General features: G+C 34.3%; 1 protein-coding gene across 6 annotated transcripts in view; it reads left to right on the top strand.

The window, feature by feature from the left end:
• Positions 1–25613, top strand: part of LOC119837630 (filamin-A) — a 69042-nt gene that overhangs the window by 37634 nt on the left and 5795 nt on the right. For 3 of the 6 annotated variants that reach the window (XM_038363314.1, XM_038363315.1, XM_038363312.1), the window contains exons 2-13: positions 4662–4919; positions 5412–5552; positions 5961–6130; positions 6351–6476; positions 6637–6750; positions 7214–7402; positions 8285–8387; positions 9089–9231; positions 10263–10371; positions 11282–11446; positions 13105–13344; positions 21583–21773. In XM_038363314.1, the coding sequence (XP_038219242.1) occupies positions 4682–4919; positions 5412–5552; positions 5961–6130; positions 6351–6476; positions 6637–6750; positions 7214–7402; positions 8285–8387; positions 9089–9231; positions 10263–10371; positions 11282–11446; positions 13105–13344; positions 21583–21773 (1929 nt within the window). In that variant the 5' untranslated portion in view covers positions 4662–4681. The remainder of the gene's footprint in view (positions 1–4661; positions 4920–5411; positions 5553–5960; positions 6131–6350; positions 6477–6636; positions 6751–7213; positions 7403–8284; positions 8388–9088; positions 9232–10262; positions 10372–11281; positions 11447–13104; positions 13345–21582; positions 21774–25613) is intronic. The other 3 variants (XM_038363318.1, XM_038363316.1, XM_038363317.1) reach the window with 1 other exon arrangement.

The following is a 25613-nucleotide window of genomic DNA, read 5'->3' on the forward strand; positions in this document are numbered from 1 at the left end:
ACGTAAATCTTTGATTGCCTCAACCTGCCGCCTCGATCCAATGACCATATATTTGGACTTATTAGGGTTTAATACCAAAAAAATTTTCTACATTCTTTGTAATTAATCGTGTATATGACCGGAATTCTTAGAAAATTTTTACAAATATGTCATGGATTAGATATATTAAACAATTTCCTTGTTATTACCACTTCAGAAGGAATTAATGAATCTTGATGGAATTTGAAAGCAGTGGTGGCTCAGTGGTGAGAACCTCGGACTTCAAAATCGATAAGCCGGGGTTCGAGACCGGGCGAGCGTGCAGGAAATAAATTGATTTTTCAATTTATCTGCGCATGTGGATAATATCACCACTGCTTAAACGGTGAAGGAAAACATCGTGAGGAAACCGGCATGTCCAAGAATTAAAAGTTCGACGACATGTGACATCTGCCAACCCGCACTTGGCCAGCGTGGTGGATTATGGCCTGAACCCTCATAGGAGGCCTGTGTCCCAGCAGTGGGAACATATATGGGCTGATGATGATGATGATGATGATGGAATTTACCGTTAAAATGAGATATTATCTTCTCATCTAGAATTGCGCATATGCTACCACCTCATAAAATTCTGAAGTTAATATTAAAATTTTCATGAAAAAACTAATTCAATAATGTATCTTTAATACCGATGTGGGTGTTGAAAGAAACTCGGACAAAAGTGAAAAATTATATTCAATAGTAATTCATTTATATACATACTAGCTGCGTGCCACGGTTTCACCCGCGTAAGTCCGTATTCCGTAAGAATATCGGGATAAAAAGTTGCATACATGTTATTCCGGTTGTCCAGCTGTCTACGTACCCAAATTTCATTGCAACCGGTTCAGTTGTTTTGCGTGAAAGAGCAACAATCACACACACATCCTTACAGACTTTCGCATTTATAATATTAGTAGGATAGGCTAGGATTTTTTTGTCAGCATCTAATTCCAACGAAATAAAGATTTTTCTTTATCAACCGATTAAAGAACCAATTTTATTGTATTTTTTGCCCTCGTTTCAGAACTTTCGAATGGGTGAATCGATTAGACGGTTTTTTTTCATAATGTGGTCCCATTTATAGTTGTAGTTCTGAAAATTTGTCTAGATTTTTCTTTAAAATCGTTATCGTTACCTTTTACAATACAACCGATTCATGCTCATGATAACATATGTGAATCACCGTGTCACGAAATGTAATGGAATTTCAAACGCGTATGACGTAAAAAACATACATAAACAACCTAATTTAATGAGAAACAAATGAAACGTCTTTATTTCTGATATTCAGTGAGCTGTTTCTAATAAATCAACACAAAAATAAAACACTTAGCGGAATATTAACTCGGCAACTCAAAGGGCCATTAGCTAGCAAAAAACAAAAGAAAATGGCGTATTCAAAATAAAACTACAAAAGAATTTATATAAATAAGCCTCACAATTAAGAGCCTAAATGTTAAACATGCTATATAATATCGTGTTTATAACCCATGGTATTGATATACACATGATTTCAGGATGAATCTTTATTAATGTCAATTATATTCGCCAAATGTGTTTCTTAGCAGTCTAATTTCGTGAGGGCTATTTTGAAATTGTTTACATACTTGCAAGGTTGGGTGTGTAGATAGTTTTTGTGTTGTAATTAATTATACGTTGTGGGCACGAGAAGGTGTTTGGATTATGTTAGGGTTTGGTGTGTAATTATGAGATGTGTATCATATATGTATCGGTGGCCTGGAAGAAATAGCTTATAGCCATAGGCCGTCAAGTGTATACAAAATCCTTTGCTACAATTATAAAGCCTCGTATTCATAAATGATATATTTTGTATTGTTTGTGTATACAATGAGGAATTAATAAAAAATAAATATGTTCGTATTTATTAACATAAATAGGTATATAACAGGTAATATAGGTGTGCCTTAATCACCGGTTGTTTCGAGCTTGTTTCGTACCAGCTAAATGCTGGAGCTGTTTCCGTTTGCCTTGTTCAAGCGAATGAAATCATGTATTAATATCAAATTTTTTTGGCAATAAATACATTTTCTTTCTTTTATTTTCTTCTTACATAAAAACTACGGGTTTAGGGGTTCAACCACCGCTCCCTGAAACATGAATTTTCCCGCCATTTACTATAGGTACCTATACTAATGAACGAGAAGTAGTTTCTAATGCACATTTGGAAATTTCTCTTTATTGTTAGGGCATCCAAGCGTAACTTGGCTCTTAAATATCTTGTGAAAATTCTTCTGTTCTAAAGTGTATTAATGCAAGTATTATAAAGTTAGTAGGAAGTATTATAAAGTAGTATTAGTAGGTAGTAGTATATAGTATTATAAAGTTAGTAGGTACTAAAGGATAGGCATCGATAATTTTGATATTTTGACGAAGTTAAAGTACCTATCCGATCCCTAAGAATAGTCATATTTCGGCTACCACCGCAAGATACCCTTACAGTGGTAGCTGAAATGGACTAATAATAATAAAGAAGCTATCATAGCCATTAACAGTAGGTACTTATCGTCATTAAACCTGGCAGTGACAATAAAAACTGTCAAGCGCAAACATCAAACTATAACGCAATAATGAAACGATCACGTTAAAAGCAATAAAATTCCAACGCCAATCCGATGGCCATTAATAAAACAACCGAAATGACTATATGATAGGACTATATCGTAAAATAGCTGTATCTCGTTCGAAACGTCACCGTTGTCATATAGTGTAATTCTAATTCGAGAGACGGTTGATGCCAACTATTTTTATGTTTTTTCTAAATATTCAAAGTATAATAAACAAGCAGATTTATATTTTATAAGCGACAATCGGCTGGTGAAATGTTATGTCGATTCGCGTTACTCATCGCATTGTGGCGGTCCGACTTAGACTATATTTAATTTTCAACCGACTTCAAAAAATGATGTTATAAAATTGACTGCATTTTTGTGTTTGATACCTCATAACTTGTTTCTGGGTGAACCGACTTTTTTATTCCTTTAATTTGAAAGTTGGTGCCTCCCATGTGATTCAATAGATCGAGTTTTAAAAATTTGTAGGTTTCGTTTTTTGTTGAAAATAATTTATCATATTATACATTTTTATACGGTATATAGTACCTATTGAATTCTTGGGTTAATTATTATAAATTTATTATGTATATACTTTTATTTGTGCCCTTGTTTAGAAACATATTTATTGTAATATATTATGTGCTGATACTCCTCCCAACTTTTAAAGTGTGATCAAACGACCACAATTTCCTATTAAACCAAAAATCGCGTCAATCACTGAGAATCTTATCTCATATAGATTATACTTATAACTTATATAGATATATTTAGGAGTTATCGAGCTAAAAAACATAAAAAATACTCGAATTGAGAGTCCATCATTATTGGGATCAAAAATTAGAGAAAACTTAGAAAAATCATTTCATTATCTATTTCTTTTCAGTATTTCAGTATTCTTAACTTAAGCAGTTCGCTAACAAAAATCAAATACGCTTCAAGAATCCACAGATAAAAGAATGAACCTAAAACGCTAATCCTTGGACCCATAACCTATTATTGTTCTTAATACAATAACTATAAACATTGTTTAAAGCCGAGTGATATTTTATTTTTCTCAAATCTCGTGGTATTAGCCTTTAGACTGGCGAATATCTATTAAATAAATCTGCCAACGCACAAGCTATGTATAACCGAGTTAATTCGCTGACGCAAGTTGTGTAATGTTCTTCACGACGGGAAATATAAAAGATGGATTGAATATTTGAACGCTTCGCTCTTGTTAACTTGTTCGGTAAACGGTTATATTGGTTAAATTCTGAGTGATTTAATAGATTATTAACATATTTATTATTAACACATGAATCTTCCTCTTGAATCGATCTATTACTAGATTTAAGCTTAAATAGGGATAGAGAAAGCGAATTTGTTTTATGCTATGTAGTGATGAGGTAGGATTATGAGTTGTATAAGGTCTATAATAAATAATGTTTTGTTTGAAAGCACTGCAAAAACTGCGCTATGAATTGCCGGTGTTTGGTTGTTTTAACGATTCTAAATAAATAGTTAATGAATGAGGCTAAATCATGAAGCAAATGCTTGAGTTTTATTGGTTGGACTTGGAAGTTTTAATTCTATCAAATGTTTGCTTATAAACTAAGCTAACATCTTTGATATGGAGCTAACCGTAGTTTTGGCCCTCGATTCGATGCCTGTGGACTTTTGTATTAAAATAAATATTTCGGTAGGGCAAGACGTAGAATAAGGCGTAGAAGCTTGTGTTCAACTATCATTGTCACATTAAAAGTGCACCTGATCCATATTTTTGAAGCGGAGAGTCAAACACAAAAATTTTTGCTAAGACTTTCCGATAATATTTCATCACGTGTATTCGTTATAACCAGTGAACCAGATAACGGTTTTCATTGAAAAAACGTATCAAAAATCTATGCATAAAAAGTTTAACTAATCCCAAAGTTTGCATATACTGGACAGATGATCATATTCAATGACTTCACAAATACAAACGTATAAAAAAGATAGATCGCAACCGCTCCAAGATCCGTTACGTAGCACCAACTCATACAATATACACATACCATGACACACACTAATCTTATAAATTTCAAGTGGTGATTTAATTTAAATCAATGGCTTTAATGGGACTTTGGAACACACTCGTTGGTGCCAACGAAAAGGAATATAACTGGAATGAAGTAGCTACGTTGTATTTAGACACACGTAAGAAGTATTTTTCGGTGTCCGAGATTGATAAGGAAGCAGTGCCAATCGTGTTCTCTGAGTCCCATAAAATTGGGTTCAACAAAACGGGCTTCGGATATACGCCCATTAACTTCGTCTCCATTTTCCACATTGATAGTAGAAAAGGTTTGTTATAATGCATTTGGTTTTAATGATTAAATTGTTGTTTGTTTCGCGGTTTTTGGATTCTTGATTGTTTCTGAACTGCAGTTAGCTTTGCTCAAGTCATTATATATCGCATTCTACAACTGTTTTATTTAACTTCTATAAATTTATTGTACAACGCAAAGTTTATCTAAATGTTCGATCTATTTGTATATAACGTGAGATATAATGAAAAAGGTATTAAGCAAATCAAAGAAGGTGTCTTCTAGTTATTAAATTTTTCTTTGGGGTCTCTATACTTGCTTACTTCTTATTACTTCTTGGAGGAAGTAATTTTTTTAATTTCTTACTTTTGTATAAGGTAACGAAAATCATTTAGTTATTATAAAGCTTAGGTAAAAAACGAAAATACTCCATCCGTGGTATAAACTAATGTAAAAAGGCCTATTCTAATTTTGAAATGCAAATTCTAGAATCCGAAATTTGAAATTTAATTTAAATCTCAAATTGTAGCGGAAGTGAAAATGCCAAGCGGTAACATCGACCAGCCCACGATCGAGGACAACAGAGATGGAACCGTCAGCATCAAGTACGAGCCACGTGAGGAGGGGGTCCACGAGCTCTATGTCAAGTACAATGGGGAGCATGTGCAAGGTAATACTGCTTAGCTGTATTGTCTCTGGTCTTTAAGGAAGTTTATACTATTTAGTTAATACAAAAGATGCACTTGAAGCAGAATTGTCTGTAAATTCTGGCAACTCTGTTAATTGCTTTTAATTTGATAAGGTAGATATGCCTTATGCTGCAGAAAGATGATTTTTTAAGTTAATCTTTTTATTTTACTCAAAATCTTTCCTTTTTCTTTCCTTTATTTGCAAAATCTATGCGACGGTTTTAAAATATACACATGGATACAACTTCATAATAATTTTGGTTATAAAAATATGTCTTGGGTATCCCCACCGCTAATGAAATTCCTCTTCTTTGTTTTTAAATCACAAAATATCCAAACAATTTCACGAAACAATTAACCTATCTTTATTATTAACCTATCTTCTCTAGGTTCCCCCTACAAGTTCCACGTGGACTCCATCCCCTCGGGATACGTGACTGCATACGGCCCTGGTCTCATCAGCGGTGTGAGCGGTGAACCCAGCCAGTTCACCATCAGCACCAAGGGAGCTGGCTCTGGTGGTCTTTCGCTTGCTGTGGAAGGGCCTAGTAAAGCTGAGGTAAGCTAGAGAATCAGTCCATGCTTTTAAATTTTGGATAAAATATAATTTCATATTGAATTAACATTGTACTCTTGTATATGTGTTCTTAATAATTTCTATATGTACTCTTAGTAAGGCCTAGTGAACAGTTAGTTAAAATAAATATATATTGACTGATTTTGGTGATGTTTTTTCGAGACATTTTTGTAATACTAATCTCAATTTTGTTATCTTCCAGATCACCTGTCACGACAATAAAGATGGTACAGTGGCTGTATCTTTCCTGCCAACTGCGCCTGGTGAATACAAGGTGTCGGTCAGGTTTGGAGACAAGCATATCAAGGGATCACCGTTTATGACCAAGGTAAAATTATTAAGGATTCTTTGTTTTGTATTGCAATACTTATGTCGATGGGTGTATAATAAATACGTTTTAGGTTTGTCTGTATAAAGTCTATTTTAGTACAAAAGTGCTATGAATATTAAGAAGTCCAATTAAATTTTTAAATTTTATTGTATTCCAGGTGACAGGCGAAGGTCGTAAGAGGAACCAGATCTCCGTCGGCAGCTGCAGTGAAGTCACGCTTCCTGGAAAGATCAGTGACAATGACATTAGGAGTCTTAATGCTTCCATCCAGGTAAGGCCAATTATATGGTGGGGTATGGGACTGAATTGTACATAGACAACTTATACACTGTAATTAAATGATCGCCTCTTACATTAAATGTATGCACGTAAAACCACCGTGTTTCGGGTTCGATTCCCGTTGTGGTTTAATAAAAAAAGCTTCGCTCTGTATATGGACAAATGCAATTCAAATCCCATTAAAACATCCTACTAATATTATAAATGCGAAAGTTTGTAAGGATGTGTGTGTGTTTGTTACCCTTTCTCGCAAAAGCTACTGAACCGATTGCAATGAAATTTGGTACGTAGACAGCTGGACAACTGGAATAACAAATAGGCAACTTTTTATCCCAATATTTCTACCGGATACGGACTGACGCGGGTGAAACCGCGGGGCGCAGCTAGTTAATAATATAAATTAAAGTTTTTTTACAGAAAATGCAAAATAACATTCACCGTTATTGTGTCACCAGGCTCCATCAGGTCTGGAGGAGCCGTGCTTCCTCAAACGGCTCCCATCAGGCAACATCGGCATCAGCTTCACTCCCCGGGAGGCAGGCCAGCACATCGTGTCCGTCAAGAAGATGGGTGTGCACATCCAGAACTCCCCGTTCACCATCACCGTGCAAGAGCAGGAAGTTGGTGACGCTAAGAAAGTCAAGGTATCAATTAAATATATTAATGATGAGATTTCTTATAGTTAAATAGTTTACTTCATTCTACTATCCTACCAATATTACAAATGCGAAAGTTTGTAAGGATGTGTGTGTTTGTTGCTCTTTCACGCAAAAACTACTGAACCGATTGCAATGAAATTTGGTACGTAGACAGCTTAACAACTGGAATAACATATAGGCAACTTTTTATCCCGATATTCCTACGCAATACGGACCTAAGCGGGTGAAACCGCGGGGCGCAGCTAGTAAAAAATAAGCAAATATGCAGACCCTGATTGTCGAACTAGTTAGTTTACTCTCTCTCTCGAAGGTCAGTTTCTTCCCAATATTTTTTATCCATATAAATATTTCTATCAGCACGATATCGCATACATATAGTTTTCAAAAACAAAAAGAGACCCTTGAAGAATTTAAGTTTCGAACCACAGATCGCTTCACCTTCAATTATTTATGGGTATACAACCCGCCACATGATAGTGATAATTTAAAAATAATGAACAGTTATTGGAATTCATCTGGAAATATATTAAACTAGCGGTCCGCCCCGGGCTTCGCCCGTGGTACATATGCATAGTCTAATGCCTGCTTCAATAAATGGGCTATCTCAAACTGAAAGAATTTTTCAAAACGGACCAGTAGTTCCTGAGATTAACGCGTTGAAACAAACAAACTAACTCTTTAGCCTTATATCATTTGTATAGAGATATTTGAACAATTAACTTATTTAACAGAGCTCTATAATGGCTTTTACCGGAATTGCTAAATTCTTATCAATTTTTGTCTAGTGCATTAATGTTATGGTTATACAGGTACATTTAAAAAACAAACCCAATACATATTATTTATCTGTGGTAACATGTTCGTCAGGTCTCTGGTAGCGCTTTGAAGGAGGGCAAAACCCAGGGGGAAAACACCTTCACGGTGGACACCAGGAACGCTGGTTATGGTGGTCTCTCACTATCTATTGAAGGTAAGTAATATAAATCCTAAAGTTTGTTTTAACAAATACGATTTAATGTAGCTTGAACATACGGTGTAAAAAAGTATATCACTACATAGTATAAAACAAATTCGCTGTCTCTGCTCCTGTGTCCCTATGTATACTTAAATCTTTAAAACTGCGCAACGGATTTTGATGCGGAGTTTTTTAATAAATAGATTGGTTTAAGAGGAAGGTGCATATGTAAAATATCTATTGAACTGCTCCAAATTTAGCGCGTGGGAAGCCGCGGACAAAACCTAGTATTACGATAATACATTTTATACAATTGTCATTGTTTTTAATCTCAAATGTAAAAGAAATAACTATATTAACCTTTCTTTGAATTAAAGATTATTCCCAATTCGTCGTTATTAATTTATGTTAATTTCTATTTATATTAAGATTTATATAATGGAGTATGTGTCTAAACCAAGTTAGTCTTTAGTTTACAATACAATAAATAATAAATAGTAAATATTAATGTATGTGTAAAGTCGAATCAAAAGCTCATCTAAATCGAGACTATATGACTAATGTTTAAGTTTGAGTTTGAGTTTAACTCAAACTCTTTCTCATACAAAAACTTATTTGCTGTATGCCCTATGACGAAACAAAAGGGCATCAAAATAGCGTCTCGGTGACTAAATATTTGAATTTGAGTTTGAGTTTAACTCAAAGTCTTTACTCAGGCCCGAGCAAAGCTGAGATTCAGTGCGCTGACAGCAAAGATGGCGTGCTGGCCATCAGCTACAAACCTACTGAACCGGGCTACTATATCGTGAACCTTAAGTTCGCTGACCATCATGTGGAAGGATCGCCATTCACTGTCAAGGTAATTTAGTCTTTAACTAGTAAATACAGGTGATTTGCTACATGTGAAAACAGTATTTAGACTTAGCTACTTAGGGTCTATTTTTCAATCCTCGGCTATTATTGTCTTTTGAAAGAATTAATAATATAAAAATATTTACTGTAGAATGTCAAATAGATGACAATTTACATATTATTTTAAATTGTTGTTTTATAAGAATAGAATATAGAAGAAAATGTCAAAATCTCTCCTTAGTTTTCCCTTTAAACATTTTTCTGGTAGTGAAAGTTGATGTTGGTTCAGACTTAAATGGATATGTAATAAAATATAATAGTTTAAAAAAACTATAAAACACGCTTTAACAAAAATCATATTTTGCAAATTGAAAACTGGAATAATTTTATCAAATTAGTGTATTGTCATCGGTCCTCAATAAATCTACAAAGTTTGAACGAAATCTGGCCGTTTAAAGTGGGTCAAAATCGCGCCCAAAGAAGTCAGTTACAAACAAACAAACATACAAACAAACAAACAAACATACAAACAAACATACAGGTGAAGCTAATAAAAGCGTGTAAAAAGACAAGCAGTTTCACAAGACAAAGTCTTTAATTAAAGTAATAACAGTATCAAAATTGAGTTTTTTTACATTGTTTACATATACACTTCAATTTATAAACACCAACAGGTTATAATAAATCTTTTTTATGAACAAAGGAATAAATGTAAATAATAAAAGTAAGTTTATGTATAAGTTTCACTCCATCAGCTCCCGAATTATCTATTACAATTATAAAATTTTTCTTTTAATTATAAAACTTTGTCTCGACAATACTAAAGATAAAAATATCAAACTTGTAGCATTTCTAGAACATACTTTATTATGTTTCCTTTCCCGAGTATTAGCTTTCACTAAATTAATAAACCTGGTCCTTCGGAAAACTAACGTGCGGACACAGATCCAACACGCAGAGGTCATTAAGTATTTAAATATGTTATGGGCCTTACTATTATAATTATTTGTATATAAACATTATTTTATAACAACCTAGGTGTCCGGAGAAGGCAGTAACCGCCAGCGGGAGAAGATCCAGCGGCAGCGCGACCCCGCGCCCCTCACTGAAGTTGGCACTAACTGCAAGCTTACATTCAAAATGCCTGGTAAGAAGGGTCCTTACTACGCTTCATTTTATTTGTAAAATTGTCATCATCATCATCATCAGCCCATATATGCCATCATTCCACTGCTGGGGCACAGGCCTCCTATGAGGGTTCAGGCCATAATCCACCACATGATGTCACATGTCGTCGAACTTTTTTGATTCTCGGACATGCCGGTTTCCTCACGATGTTTTTCTTCACTGTTTTAAGCAGTGGTGATGTTATCTACATGCGCAGATAAATTGAAAAATCAATTTATTTCCTGCACGCTCGCCCGGTCTCAAACCCGAACTTATCGATTTTAATATTAAAGTAAAATTTAAACACACTTAATTCTTTTTTTTATAGATATGTGCACTTTGACTCTGTGTCTATAATTAATGTTACATTAGTATGTTTAGTATGATTTAATTTTGACTTGCTTCAAGTCTATATATTAATATATATACTAGCTACGACCCGCGGTTTCACCCGCGTGAGTCCGTATCCCGTAGGAATATAGTTGCCTATATGTTATTCCAGTTGTCCAGCTATCTACGTACCAAATTTCATTGCAATCGGTTCAGCAGTTGTTGCGTGAAAGAGTACACACACGCACATCCTTACAAACTTTCGCGTGTTTCGTGTTTCTAGTTATTTTAAACTATATTTATTATTAAAAGAAACTTTAAACTTTAATTTCTTGTAGAATCAATTAATTTAAATTTTTACTTTAACGATAAATCATGCAAATAAACGTTTAGGAAGAAAAATTGTATTTCTTATATTACATATTTAACGTATGTTAATATATGTAATATAAGAAAATAAATAATATGAAGCTGAAGAATTTGTCTGATTGAATGCGCTAATCTCGGGAACTACTGGACCGTTGTTAAGATTTATATATAATAAAACATATTTTTTTCAGGTATCACATCATTCGACCTGGCGGCCACGGTCACCAGTCCGGGCGGTGTCTCCGAAGACGCCGAGATCCAGGAGGTAGAGGACGGCCTGTACTCCGTCCACTTCGTCCCCAAGGAGCTGGGCGTCCACACCGTGTCTGTGAAATACAGGGAGATTCACATTCCTGGTGAGTAGCGTCATAATACATCTTTGTTTAATTTAGTTAAAAATAAGCGACTTTTTCATGTCAAAGCGGGCAACTGAGCTGGTGGTTCGGACGATGGTAGCTGATCACCCCACGTTATTCCATTTTGAGAAAATTTGGAAACTAGGCAGGATTTTAGAATATCTTAATGAGCGTGTGAAAATAAAAAAATTTTAGAAAGAGTTTAACTAAGGCGTTATGGGCGAAGCCGCGGTCAAAAAGCTAGTTTTAAAAATGTTAATATGTGTTCTCAATAATAGTCATCATCATCATCATCATCAGCCCACATATGTAACCACTGCTGGGACACAGGCCTCCTATGAGGGTTCAGGCCATAATCCACCACGCTGGCCAAGTGCGGGTTGGCAGATGTCACATGTCGTCGAACTTTTGATTCTTGGACATGCCGGTTTCCTCACAATGTTATCCTTCACCGTCAATAAAAAATAGTAACTTATTCTCATTATTATAGATTTTGGCAGGTGTAAACTGTCGTCTGTATTGTAGGAAATTTTCTTATCGAGGTCATTGTTATTTAAAAATGCAATAATTGTGATAGGAATATATTGTATATGTTACTTACTGTATTCTCCTTACTTATATTATAAATGTATTTGTTTGTCGTTCACGCCGCAAACAATTTTATATGATTTTATTGTCCTTTACCTAAATGTTGGAGATTTCAACTAGTATATTTTTTACCGCAGGAAAATATCACAATCTTATAGGAATTTCTATTGAACTACACAGGCGAAACCGCGAGCGGAAAGCTGTAAAGCTGTAAAATATTATTTGCTTTGTGTCGAAATTTCCTAGTTGTTGTTAGGGTGCAAAGAACTATCGAACGATGGAACACAACTACTTAATAATTGGAATATCTGGGGAAATTAATACGGTTATCCATGCTATGTATCAAGTACATAAGTTACTTTAATATATTGCTATGTTAAGAAATAAATTAAAACAATTATAGCATTTATAAGCCATATAAAGTTATCTATTTTGATAATATAATATAAGGATGACATATGAATGTTTTCTAATTATTACATATTCTTTTCTAAATTCACAAATTGTATGTAATTAAAATGTAATGCTGTTATTGCCTATAATTAATATATAGTAGAGCATGTATTGAGTAAACTATATTATATAGATAAATAGATTAGGACAGTTTGATAGTACCTACTTAGGTATATTGTAGTTAGAAAATTTAACATTCCTTAATGCGTGGTAGCCATTTATTTCTATTTCAGTTGCATGATGTTTTCTTGACAAAAGCACAGGCACACAGACAGGCAAATATACACATTTATAATGCTAGTAGAGATTATATTTATAGTACAACTAGCTGCGGCCCTGATGTTTTACCCGCGTAAGTCTGTATCCCATAGGAATAACGCGATAATAAGTTGTCTACGTGTTATTCCAGTTGTCGAGCTATGTACCAAATTTCATTGCAATCGCTTCTGTACTTTTTGCGTGAAAGAGTAACAAACATACACATACGCATACATCCATCCTCACAAACTTTCGCATTTATAATATTAGTACAATATCCAGTATACTCACCCCCATATATCTAATTACCAGGGAAGCACATTTACAAAAACATTTGGTAATCTTTTTTATTCTTCTAGGATCACCCTTCCAATTCACCGTGGGGCCACTCCGCGACTCCGGGGCCCACTTGGTCAAGGCTGGGGGCACAGGCCTCGAGAGGGGCGAAGCCGGCCGCTTTAACGAGTTCAATGTATGGACCAGAGAGGCTGGTGCTGGACAACTCGCGATCTCCCTTGAGGGACCGAGTAAAGCTGAGATCGACTTCAAGGACAGAAAGGATGGATCCTGCGACGTGTCGTATAAGGTTGATGAGCCTGGTAAGTGATTAGCTTTAGGTAGGGTTTGGCTGCCACTTTATGTAATATGTTTTGTTTCCAAATTTGGTTGAACTGTATCTTGAGAAAGTAGACGAACTGGAAGTAAGTGAATATAAGAATAAGTCGAATCAATTTATTATGCGTTTGAAAACTAGCTCGAATCGAAACTTGAATCTTTTGGACACCGAGTTATCAATTAATTTTACAGTTTTCTTCGTAAGTGTATTTAATAACGTTGTAAAGATCTTATGATACATAGTGAGTAAATGGCATTTGCAATGATTCCTCACTAACCGCTCAAGACGTAATCCAGTGCACTTTACTCGTACCAAATTTGAGCAAAAATTCCAACGTATTTAGGACAATTCACACATGGCTTATAAATATATTTTACCCTTTAAGTCTCTATAAGAACGCGTTGAAAAACTGACGAATTATCACAAACATTAGTAAAAACTATATCGTAAATTCAAGTAATCACTGGCTGAAATCGCGACAGCATCACTAAAAAAGTTAGCGGAAAAAAAGAAAATAAAAATTTAAAAATCGATCTGTCAAAATGGCCCGCGGTATTTTGCCGCGTTCGTGGTCAAGGCAATGCGATTGGCCGCTCGATGGAGGGGCGTGGTTAGTATGGAACAAGTCAGTTTATTTATGAAGTGCATATGAGTGTTTATATGTTTTTTTACCGCTGAGTTCTGTATGGAACCGCGGGGTGGATGCCATTTGACTTGCTAAGTCCGATGTGGACACGATAAGGCTGCGTGAATTATACGGTTATTTTGCATTTATGTTGACATGATTAATACTTAAAATATACCATTAAATTTTCTGTTTAACTGTCACGGTGTGGATGGATAGTGCACACAACTGTCGTAACAAGAAGTTTACAACTATTTTATCTAGCTAACTTTCATAGTAGGTATATCTTCTAATACTGGCTTATCCTATCTTAGAGAGACGGCAGGTCTATTATCTTGTTAATGTTATATCTGGGTCTGCTTCAAATAGGAACGTAAGTACGTTAAATAAATTTGAGATATTATATGCGTTTATCCAAAAATTGTATGTTATGTATACAATATATGCATGTATGCATGTAAATTACTTTAATTTGAGTACTTTATTCGAGTTCAAAATCACTTTCGCTTTTATATTTGAATATTGTGTACATGTTTATTAATTTCACAGTACACCTAAACAAGGGGGCCTAAAAACGACGAAACAGAAATCAGAGCAGGATAGATAAAAAAAAATTATAGTAATAATTAAGAAATAAATGAATCAAAAAGCACTAATGTCCCGTGTACACCTAATGTAAAACGGTGTTTCGCTATATTCTTACTTTAAATAACTCGCAAAAGCTATAAACAATATAACTTGTAGATTATGCAAATATCATTCAATTATGGCGTCATTTGTTAACGTCATCTGTACGGAATCGCAATTTAATGTTGGCAAATAAACAAATTCCTTGGTTGGATCTATTTACATATTTTGTGCCATAATTACCCTAGTGGGGGATATAGTTATGGCTCACTAGCTAGACGCCTTGGTTCGTCTGTGAATTACATTTTCGAAAATATTAAATTCTCATTTGAGATCAGACTTTACTGTGTATCATTAAAAAGAATATACGTTTAAATTAATGCCAAATATGTTTAAGTTATAGTGGCCAATATAGTTCACCAAGAAATTAATCTGAAACGTAATCAAATATGTAATAGGTCATTTATTTTGCAATGTAAAAACGGTAAAAGAAAAGATATTTTGATAGTGAAGAGAATAAAACGAATCTTCGAATATAAAATCAATTTACATTCACTGCGCTGTTACACCAACTTTTATAATTAACATTGCTTACGTAATTTGGACACAAAGACGGATACCTATAAAGAGATTGTAATAAAGTTATTTTTTTATTAATTTATGCAACAATTTGAAGAATATTTTCTTATAAGACTGCCTGTCGGACACAAATCTTGTTTCTTATTTAGAGTAAATCATAACAAATAACCACATAAATATGACGTATTCAACAGAAATAGAAGTGATAGAAGGAAAATAGGGTTGAATGATTAAAGAAAAATCGACTTTGTATTCGTCATGCATTAGAATGTAAATAGTTAATTAATAAATATAGGTATACCAACTTTTCAGCTAATCTTAATCTAAAAGGCAAAAGAATCTCAATCAAAACAAATCTCTAAACTTCGATGTAGATTGCAGGTATTTAATAAGAAAGGATTTGATGAATTCTTTCCCCAAGGGGATTAAATAGAGTTTGTACCACGATAATTTATCTTGACCACACGAGCGAAGCCATTTGTTTAGCACGTTATAACATCAAACCTCAACGTTGTGCACTTCAATCGATAAAACCAACGAAGCCGAAAGCATTGACCAACCGTTCCAATATATTTCATTATCTTACGTCCATTACCGGCAAAAACGTTGCCAAAACGTAGAATAACAAATAGTGCAACAACAGTCGTCGACACGATAAAAAACGTCGCAGACGAAACAAGTTTAACGACCCTTTGTCCCACAAACAAACAGCGCAACTTAAGTCATTATTCACTTAGATAACTCGGAAATTTTTCTAATACACTTATGAAGATCCGCCATCAGTAAAAAGGTGCGCTTTCTTTGTCGGATGCTCGGCGAATTTTTTCAGCGTCCCATAACAATGGGCCGGGACAAATTCTGCTCAGAGCCGGGATTCCTTTCCTTTGGTGTTTAGAAGTCATTTTAATTGACTGGCACGGTGCGTATGGAAAAAAATAACTGTTTAGGAAGCAGACAACGCGCTATGATGGAATTTTGGATTGGAAATTTGGGTAGTAAATGTTTACGGGTATAGTAAGATGGTGGTGCAAAAAGGATTCCAGTATGTTAAGGGTATCGGTTGTGGCTATTAGAATGCGAACGTTTGTTATGTTGATACGCTTACACTGCTCAACAAAAGGTAATGGATTTTTGGAACGATCGAGAGGTATTTTGGTCGATGTTTGAGATGCACTTTTTAAATCGTGTTAGTTTAAAATTAACTCAATTAAACTTAGTAAAAAATCTCTAGATAAATAAAGAATTAGGTAAAAAATCTCTAGATATATAAAATTCTCGTGTCACAATATTACATACTATACTCCTCTAAAACAGCTGCACCGATTTTTATGAAATTTTCTGTGTATGTCGGGTAGGTTTCAGAATCGGCCAACATCTAATTTTTATATCATGATAAGACTAAGGAACAGAACACCGAACAACGCTTTCCGTATCAGCTAGTAATATATACTTACTTGCGTTTTTCAAATTGATATCTATATTTAAAAAATAAAGCTGAAGAGTTTGCTTGTTTGTTTGAACGCATTAATCTCAGGAACTACTGGTCCGATTTTAAAAGCTATTATAGGCTACATATGTATCACGGGCGAAGCCGAGGCAGACCGCTAGTATAATATATGTTGACTTCAAATGGTTATGTTGAATATTAATAAGTTTAATATGTTTTTCCAGTATGGTATAATATATTTATATAAAGTGACATTCGGGATGACACGTAACTCAATGTCAATTCAAATATATAGTTATTTAGACGTTATGATGGTATAAATAAACTGACATACATGCATAATGCATATACATTAACACTGAAAACAGGTATTTTTCATATAATTTTGAAAATAAAATGTATAAAACTAGAAAATAATTTATGACTTCATATAGAATTAAGAAAAACAAGGGAAATTAACATAGCTAAACATGTGTTAGTGAAAACACCTGCGATTTGCTAAAAATATCTCTATCACGTTTTTACTTGCACGGGTCATCGAACCCGTAACCTGTCACCACTGCTGCATACTGCCTACATCATTATTTGTATTATACGTTTATATTAATCTAGGTTTAAACCTCTGTTAAAACCGTAGCAACTAACATGATTTTTAAATAATACAGTCCTGCTAATATTATCAATGCGAAAGTTTGTAAGGATGTGTGTGTGTTTGTTGCTCTTTCACGCAAAAACTGCTAAACCGATTGCAATGATATTTGGTACGTAGACAGCTCAACAACTGGAATATGATATAGGCAACTTTTTATCCCGATATTCCTAGGGGATACGGACTTACATGGGTGAAACCGCGGGGCGCAGCTAATTACAAATATATCTATGATTGAAAAAGGATAACAAAATTAGTGATATCTCAGAATTGAACTTAGTTTGTTTTCAGAGTTCCATTTTTGCAAATTAATTGTGTATTATTGCGTCTATTAGGGTATATTAATGGCTGAATAATTAAGTCTTTTATACATAAATATCTATGTATCCAAAATATATGAGTGGCACAGATTAATAAATACTCACAATGTAAACTTGGGTGTTTCTGCTATACATATTCTACGAATGAAGCTGTTACTTATTGTTTTCATTTCATGAAATATGTAGGTACGTGGTGCATGACTGTTAGCATGATGCATCATCAGTCTATATATGTTCCCACTGCTGGGACACAGGCCTCCTATGAGGGTTCAGTTCATAATCCACCACGCTGGCCAAGTGCGGGTTGGCAGATGTCACATGTCGTCTAACTTTTGAATCTTGGACATGCCGCTTTCCTCACGATGTTTTCCTTCACCGTTTTAAGCAGTGATCCACGTGTGCAGATAAATTGAAAAATCTATTTATTTCCTGCACGCTCGCCCGGTCTCGAACCTCGACTTATCGATTTTGAAGTCCGAGGATCTCACCACTGAGCCACCATGCGTGAGTTTTACGTAATATGTTTTGAAATTAAATAGTTTTGGTGTATAAGCTACGACTGTTACATTAAATCAAAATGAAGCGAATCATACATAACTGTACTAACTTCGTCTATTTAATTACTGTGGTTTAATTTGATTAAGGCATTCAACTCTGCAAAGTTCAGTATAACAGATAATATAATACAATGGTACAACGAATGAATGAATGAATATTCTTTATAGTGATACAAAAATACATTAAAGCCGAAAAAAAAAATTAAGACAAATAGAGAAAGGCGTATAGCCAGGTAGCGACCTCTACCAGGTAACCCTTACAATCTTCTAATATATAAAATTCTCGTGTCACAGTTTTCGTTGCCATACTCCTCCGAAACGGTTTGACCGATTTTGATGAAATTCTTTGTGCTTATCCGGTATGAGAATCGGCCATCATCTATTTTTCATACCCCTAAATGATAAAAGTAAGGCAGAACAGCGTTAGCCGGGTGCAGCTAGTAAATATATATGTATCAAGACATAGATTCAGAAACCTTCTATCTAAACTACCGTTTAACCACTGGTTATTGTTACAAAGTGTACTGTGACACTCAGCCCACTAATAAATGAAAAAGCCGAAACGCATTTTTTGCACAATCAGCAAGAACACGTTAAAAAAAGGACACTCGAAATGTAAATCCACAACAACAACAATATGCCTACCGCGTTGTTTGTTGCAAACGGCGAAGTGTGAGCGCCGATCATTTTAACCGATTCCGTATGTATATAAGTGGTAATTTGTGTGATATATAAGATAGCTAATTCATTTATAAATGAAAGCTCATTGATTTAAAATGAGTATGAATGTGTAGAAGCGAAAATATTCGCCTTGGGCATTTGAACTTGTCCATATTTTGTGTTTTTCTTTTTATTTTAAACTAATATATATTACTAGCAAACCCAGCGAACTCCGTTTCGCCACCAGATGGCTGTATGTAAAAAATTATTTTCCCGCTTTTTTGTTCAAATTTTTCCTGAATTTTCTTTGCTATAAACCACACGGAGCCCAAGATCTTTCCAACGAATGAAAAACCGTGGAAATTGGTTCGTGCGTTCTGGAGTTATAGCGTCAGGAAGGAAAACCCGACTTATTTTTATATAGTAGATTATTCAGGTGTAGTATTGCAGTAATACGTAGGTTTATAGTGAACTAGTTGATGCTCGCAGCTTCGCCCCCGCGGTCCTAATAAATATTCATGGTACAAACTTTCATACCCTATTTTATCTCATTGGGGGTAGAATTTATAAAAATCCTTTCTTAGCGGATGCCTACGTCATAACATCTGTCTGCATGCCGAATTTCAGCCCTATCCGTCTAGTGGTTTGGGCTGCGCGTTGATAGATCACTATGTCAGTCAGTCATTCAGTCACCTTTGAGTATCCTACTTCCTACTAATATTATAATCCTATCCTACTATAATATTATAAATGCGAAAGTTTGTAAGGATGTGTGTGTGTTTGTTGCTCTTTCACGCAAAAACTGCTGAATTGATTGCGATTGCAATGAAATTTGGTACTTAGATAGCTGGACATCTGGAATAACATATAGGCCACTTTTTATCTCGATATTCCTACGGGATACGGACTTACGCGGGTGAAACCGCGGGGCGCAGCTAGTTATATGTATATAAAGATAGATCATGACTCGTGGTCTTAAAGCGATATATAGATTTAAAGGATCTCTAAAAATAACGCAAAATTTAAATTTCGCAGCGACTCGAAGAAGAATTATTATCCATCGTTAGTGGCTCATCACGATTGACAGTTTCTCCCCGAAAAACAGTTTTTATATTCTAATGAAGTTTTTGTACGTGTTTTTTTCGCATTTTCAACGAGTTTTTAGATCGATGCAAATAGCGTCGGTACTTTGGTGGATTAGTAAGTTATATCGTTTGATCTGTTATTGATGAAGCAACTACTTACCAGGTGCGTGTTATTTGGGATATTTATGGGAGACACAGTTTCCGTGTGTTTTGTCTTTGGATGGATAAATTGATCATATTACTAAAAATAAGCGTGGAGTAAAAAACTGTGTGGATTCGATGTGGTTATCTTCCGTTTTTGGAAATGGTGGTTAATGTTAAAAGTTTTATGACGATATAAAAGTCCTTCTATAAGATGTGTTATTGAATAAATAAATGTTTGAGTTCCAGCCGGATTATGGACTAAACTCTCATAGGAGGCCTGTGTCCCAGCAGTGGGAACATATATGTGCTGAGTTTGATATAATTTTGATTAACATTGAACTTCTTACTGTGGGCTACCACACGAGTAAAACCACGGGATGAAACTGGTTATTCATATAATAAGCTAATGTAACGAAATTTAATTATTATATCTTATAATTATTAAATCGATATTCCTCTCAAGTGGAGTATTATTTGTAGGTGATACAATAATAGGTTTGTTAATTTGACATCTAAACACCCTGGCACTACAGCAGAAACGCAATTAACTTTATAGATATACTAGCTGCGTCCCACGGTTTCACCCGCGTAGGTCCGTATCCCGTAGGAATATCGGGATAAATAGTTGCCTATATGTTATTCCAGTTGTCCAGCTGTCTACGTACCAAATTTAATTGCAATCGGTTCAGTAGCTTTTGCGTGAAAGAGCAACAAACACACACACATCCTCACAAACTTTCGCATTGATGATATAAGCAGAATTTAATTTTATAATATCGATTAAAGTATTCACCAAACCATGATAATAAGAGAATATAGCTTATCAGCTTAGTTGTCTATATTTATAAAAATGTTGTATTATCTCTGTTTTAATTTTGAATTGAAACAATTTTCTTTTAATTTATAAGTAAAGTCAACTGAATAAGGTCATGTTATAACATTAACATTAACAAGAATTAAAATTTTGCGTATAAAGATCTATTTAACCGACGTTCCCAAAGACGTAAAAGGCTGTTAAATTGACTGTTTCTGTTTCTCGATAGCTCCGTCAGTTTTCAACCGTTATTCGTAATTCATTTTGTGTTTCTTATTTGTTAATTTTATTAATTGTCATTTGGTCACATCAAAGAAACTGGAGTCGTACTTTAGTTAGGGTGACCTTTTCTAGAGAATTAATTTAGTAAAATTTTTATTATTTATTTAAAATTACACACACATCATAGATTGAGAGGACATTGAACATATTAGTGACTAGCGATCCGCCCCGGCTTCGCCCGTGATACATGTATAGCCTTCCTCAATAAATGGGCTATTTAACACTGAAAGAATTATCCAAATTTTTGTTCCTGAGATTAGTGCATTCAAACAAACAAACAAACAAACTCTTCAACTTTAAAATATTAAGTATAGATTGCATAATTTTTTGTGTTCAGATCCCAATGCAATAAAAATGTACAGTTATTATTCACATAATAAAATAATTATTTTTGTAGTTAATTTTGTATATTATAATAACAATCTCCTCCAGGTGAATACCGTATTGGCTTGAAATTCAACGAGCAGCACATCCCAGACTCTCCATTCAAAGTGTACATCAGTCCAGCGGTGGGAGACGCTCACCTCCTGGAGGTGGCGCAGTTCCCTGACTCGGCGCAAGTGGACAAACCAACCCAGTTCTACATCAGGCTGAATGGTGCTAAGGGACAATTGAGTGGCACTGTGAGTATGGAGTTTTATTAGGTTGTGATGTTCGCGCTTATTACAAGATTTAAGATAAATATAGCGCTCCGCCTTGGCTTCGCTCGTGGTATATACAGCCTGAAGATGCAGCTTTGAATAAGTCTAGTAGTTTTCGTGTAACAACATTGCAAACGTAACAAAAATAAAAATGTTTCCTCTTTATAACATGAGCTTAGATTATGCTGTAAAATAAATATAGAAACGTCTATTGTTTCTCATACCGTGGACTCTTGACATACCTACATAACAAGTTACTTACATCTCATAAGGAAGCAAAATGCTGCAGTTTACTTCAAGTCTAAACTATTGTTGTGAAAAGCTTGTATCAGACAGTACTGGTCTTCAGATGCCCTTCATGAAATCACCATCCTACTCGGTGAAAGCTTTCTTAGTTTTTATGGATTTCAAATTACACCTTTTATCTACAGAATATATGAAACATACATCATATTGTTGGTAGGTGATATAGTTAAAAAATATATATAAAATACTATCTGTAAGTAGGGTAGAGTAAAAAGTAGCCTATATGCTAATCCAGACTATAATTTATATCTGTACCAAACTTCATACAGATACAACAAGCGGTTTTCGCCTAAAAGACTAACATACATCCACACTTACAAGCTTTCCCGTTTTCACTTGCACGATCTAACGTCTTTATTTGTAAAGCATCACGCCATCAATAAATCTATCGAAACGAGAGGCGAGTTATTCTTGTGACGTACTCCTGTACAAAGGTTTATCCCAAATATTAAATATGAACGTTGAATCCCTCACCAATGCCCGATGGACAACTGGCAGTGTAACATGGGGTCAGTGATTTATTGTGTGAACATGATTTTGTATGGTATCCTTTATCTTTGCCCACAGATAAGTTGTATTCATAGATTTTACGGCTGTTTGTTGATAGTGCGAAATTTCATCGCTTAATGCTTTTTAAACCGATTTCGAAAAGAAGATTTTCAATTTGATTGTATTTCTTTTTCTGTTTTGTTAGAACTTTAGAATGGCTGAACCGATTTTGGTAATTATTTTTTACTAAAAAGGGCACAGAACCTTTTTAAATTAGTCTAGATCTCACAATTTTAAGGTTTAGTAGTTTGTTAAATATAAATCCTACTAATATTATTAATGCGAAAGTTTGTAAGGATATGTGTGTGTTTGTTGCTCTTTCACGCAAAAACTGCTGAACCGATTGCAATGAAATTTGGTACGTAGATAGCTGGACAACTAGAATAACATATAGGCAACTTTTTATCCCGATATTCCTACGGGATACGGACTTACGCGGGTGAAACCGCGGGGCGCAGCTAGTATTTTTAGAAATTAATGCACACAGAGTTTCTTTTCTGCTTTTCTCTGTAGAAACTGCCTTCCGAACGGGTGCTAAATGTTTATGTGTAATTTAATATATTTATTTTCATTTATAATTAATTCATAATTTTAAAATTCAAAAACGCTTCTCAAGGAAATTCAGTTGAATGAATAAGTCTTTTGAGAGTTGGTTTCGTTTGCGTGATTCTTGTAGTTTCTGTTCTATTACTGACGATATGACTAATCTATCTCTAGTTCAGATTTCATCCAGATCCTTTGAACCGTTCTTGCGCGATAGATAAATATGCATTCTTACACTTATTACTAACAGTGGTTAAATCAGTCGTTTTTATTAATCTAGAATGAACAAGAAACCATGCAATTTGTAATAATCCAGCTGGCAACATTTCAAATATCACAATATTAGTACAAGTGTGCCAAAAAGTATTTAATTTTAGTACAGTTTCATTTAATATTTAGAAAGTTTTTATGTAAATTGAATATAACTAATAATATAATACTAGCTCTTCGCAGCGTCTTCGTCCGAGTTGTCAAATATAATAAACCATGGAAGTTATATCTTTTCCCTACATATATTGTCACTCTCTAGCCTTCTTTTTCTCCTTTTACTACTTACAGACACAAAAATAATATGAGTCCGTTGCGACCTGAAAGAGGGACAAACATATTTTCGCATTTATAATATTAGTAAGGATTAACGAATAGAATTCTTTAAGTAGTAATGAACTATGTTATTACAGCTACTATGTGTAGATTTTTCAGCATTTTCATAATGATAAATATTCGAATAAAACATAATACAATTTCAAAATTTATGCTCGTGTGGCTTTCTTTATTTTACCTCCCACTTATCGCCTTACTTACCACCTTACTAACAACTTAACTAACTACCTTACTAACCACCTTGCTAACCGCTAACAAACTCGGATCACAAAAAAGTGAGCCCACGCGAACTCAATATCAACTCTTCAATATTCCAAAGGCGATATTCCCAACTTATTTTCCCATCAGTCCACTTCTGCCCAGTTGCGTCCAACGCGGGTATTTGTAAAAAATGCAATAAAACAAGAGCACGTGACGCCCGTAACTCACATTTTCATGAGCGGTGAATGGGAGATGCGTTATTAAAATTAATATGGCAACACTTGGCCAGCGTTATTTATAAGAGCTGCGGATTTTCTTGGACGGACACGATGTTATTTGAGGATGGGTTTGCTAGGGTGTTCTTTGTATGTGAAATTTATTCATTAATGCCAAAATTAACTAATATGCAATAATTTCGTTGAGTAACGTATATGTTATGACATTCAAAAATCAAATAATGGAATCACGGTTTTACGTATTCAATGACATCTTTTTGAATTACTCCAATACATGTAAATTTCACGTATTTTTACGGCAATTATATGTTTATTATATAATAATTTTTTTTATGAAATATACGTGTGTTGTTTTAGTAAATAATACGTTTATTGATATAATTGTTAACTATTATATCTTTGAATAATTATATCTCACTTAAATTAAAAATGATTTCGTGTGATCACATCCACGGTTTTTAAATTTAAACTCGAAAAGCGTATAATAAATCACAAAATTTAACCTCCATATAAACGTATCTTTATAATTAATTATAGTAATAATAAATTTAAACCAACCTAACTATATTATACTCAAATTTAAGGTCATCCTCAAGGTGACTGTACTGCATTAAATAATAATTAATCGTAATTAATTTACCTGTCTCTAATTGCCATATTATTAAAACTCTGTTTTTTTATTTTAACCTCAAACTTAAGTACTTAATACTCATTGGTACTTCTCTTAGGACTTCCTCTAAAAGAGAAAGAAGATATCCTATAGGATATAGGAAATTAAGGGAGTCTAATTTGACAATGCCTTGATCTTAACAGTACGCTGCTTAAACTTATACCGCTCTACTGCATATTTAATTAATGAAAAACTATTTGTAATTGACGTTCCCAAATTGTAAATTGAATACGACGGCATTTTTTTAGTTTGTTGGTTAACTACGTAGATTTTCAATAGTGTGGCGTGATTCTTTGTGTTTGATATGATATTGGTTTCATTTTAGAATTTTTTGTGTTATCCCCCCCTCCTACGGACGTTGGTAACGCTTTTTAAAACACTTCTGTATAAATAAATAAAAACTAGGAGTCTGACTACTCATTGTAGTCCCCTAAGGATTAGCCATCTACCTTATTTATTTCCACATCTAAATGCGTTCTTTTACCATCAGGTAAATGAATGCATGTTTGCATTCTTAAATAGGCTTTGTTAGTTGATACAAGTAACAATAAAAGTTATATTCCTAGTGGTACAGTAGTTGAGGATGTCTATATACGTTCTAGGTTTGATACCCAGTGCAGATTGGCAAAAATTTCTCTGGTAAGGCGTAAGTTTTACTAATGTCAGAGGTGAAGGTACAGCATTAATAGCAATTCTCATCTGTATGAAATTTGT

Source organism: Zerene cesonia, chromosome 28 (assembly GCF_012273895.1).
Source record: "Zerene cesonia ecotype Mississippi chromosome 28, Zerene_cesonia_1.1, whole genome shotgun sequence".
Classification (NCBI taxonomy): Eukaryota; Metazoa; Arthropoda; class Insecta; order Lepidoptera; family Pieridae; genus Zerene; species Zerene cesonia.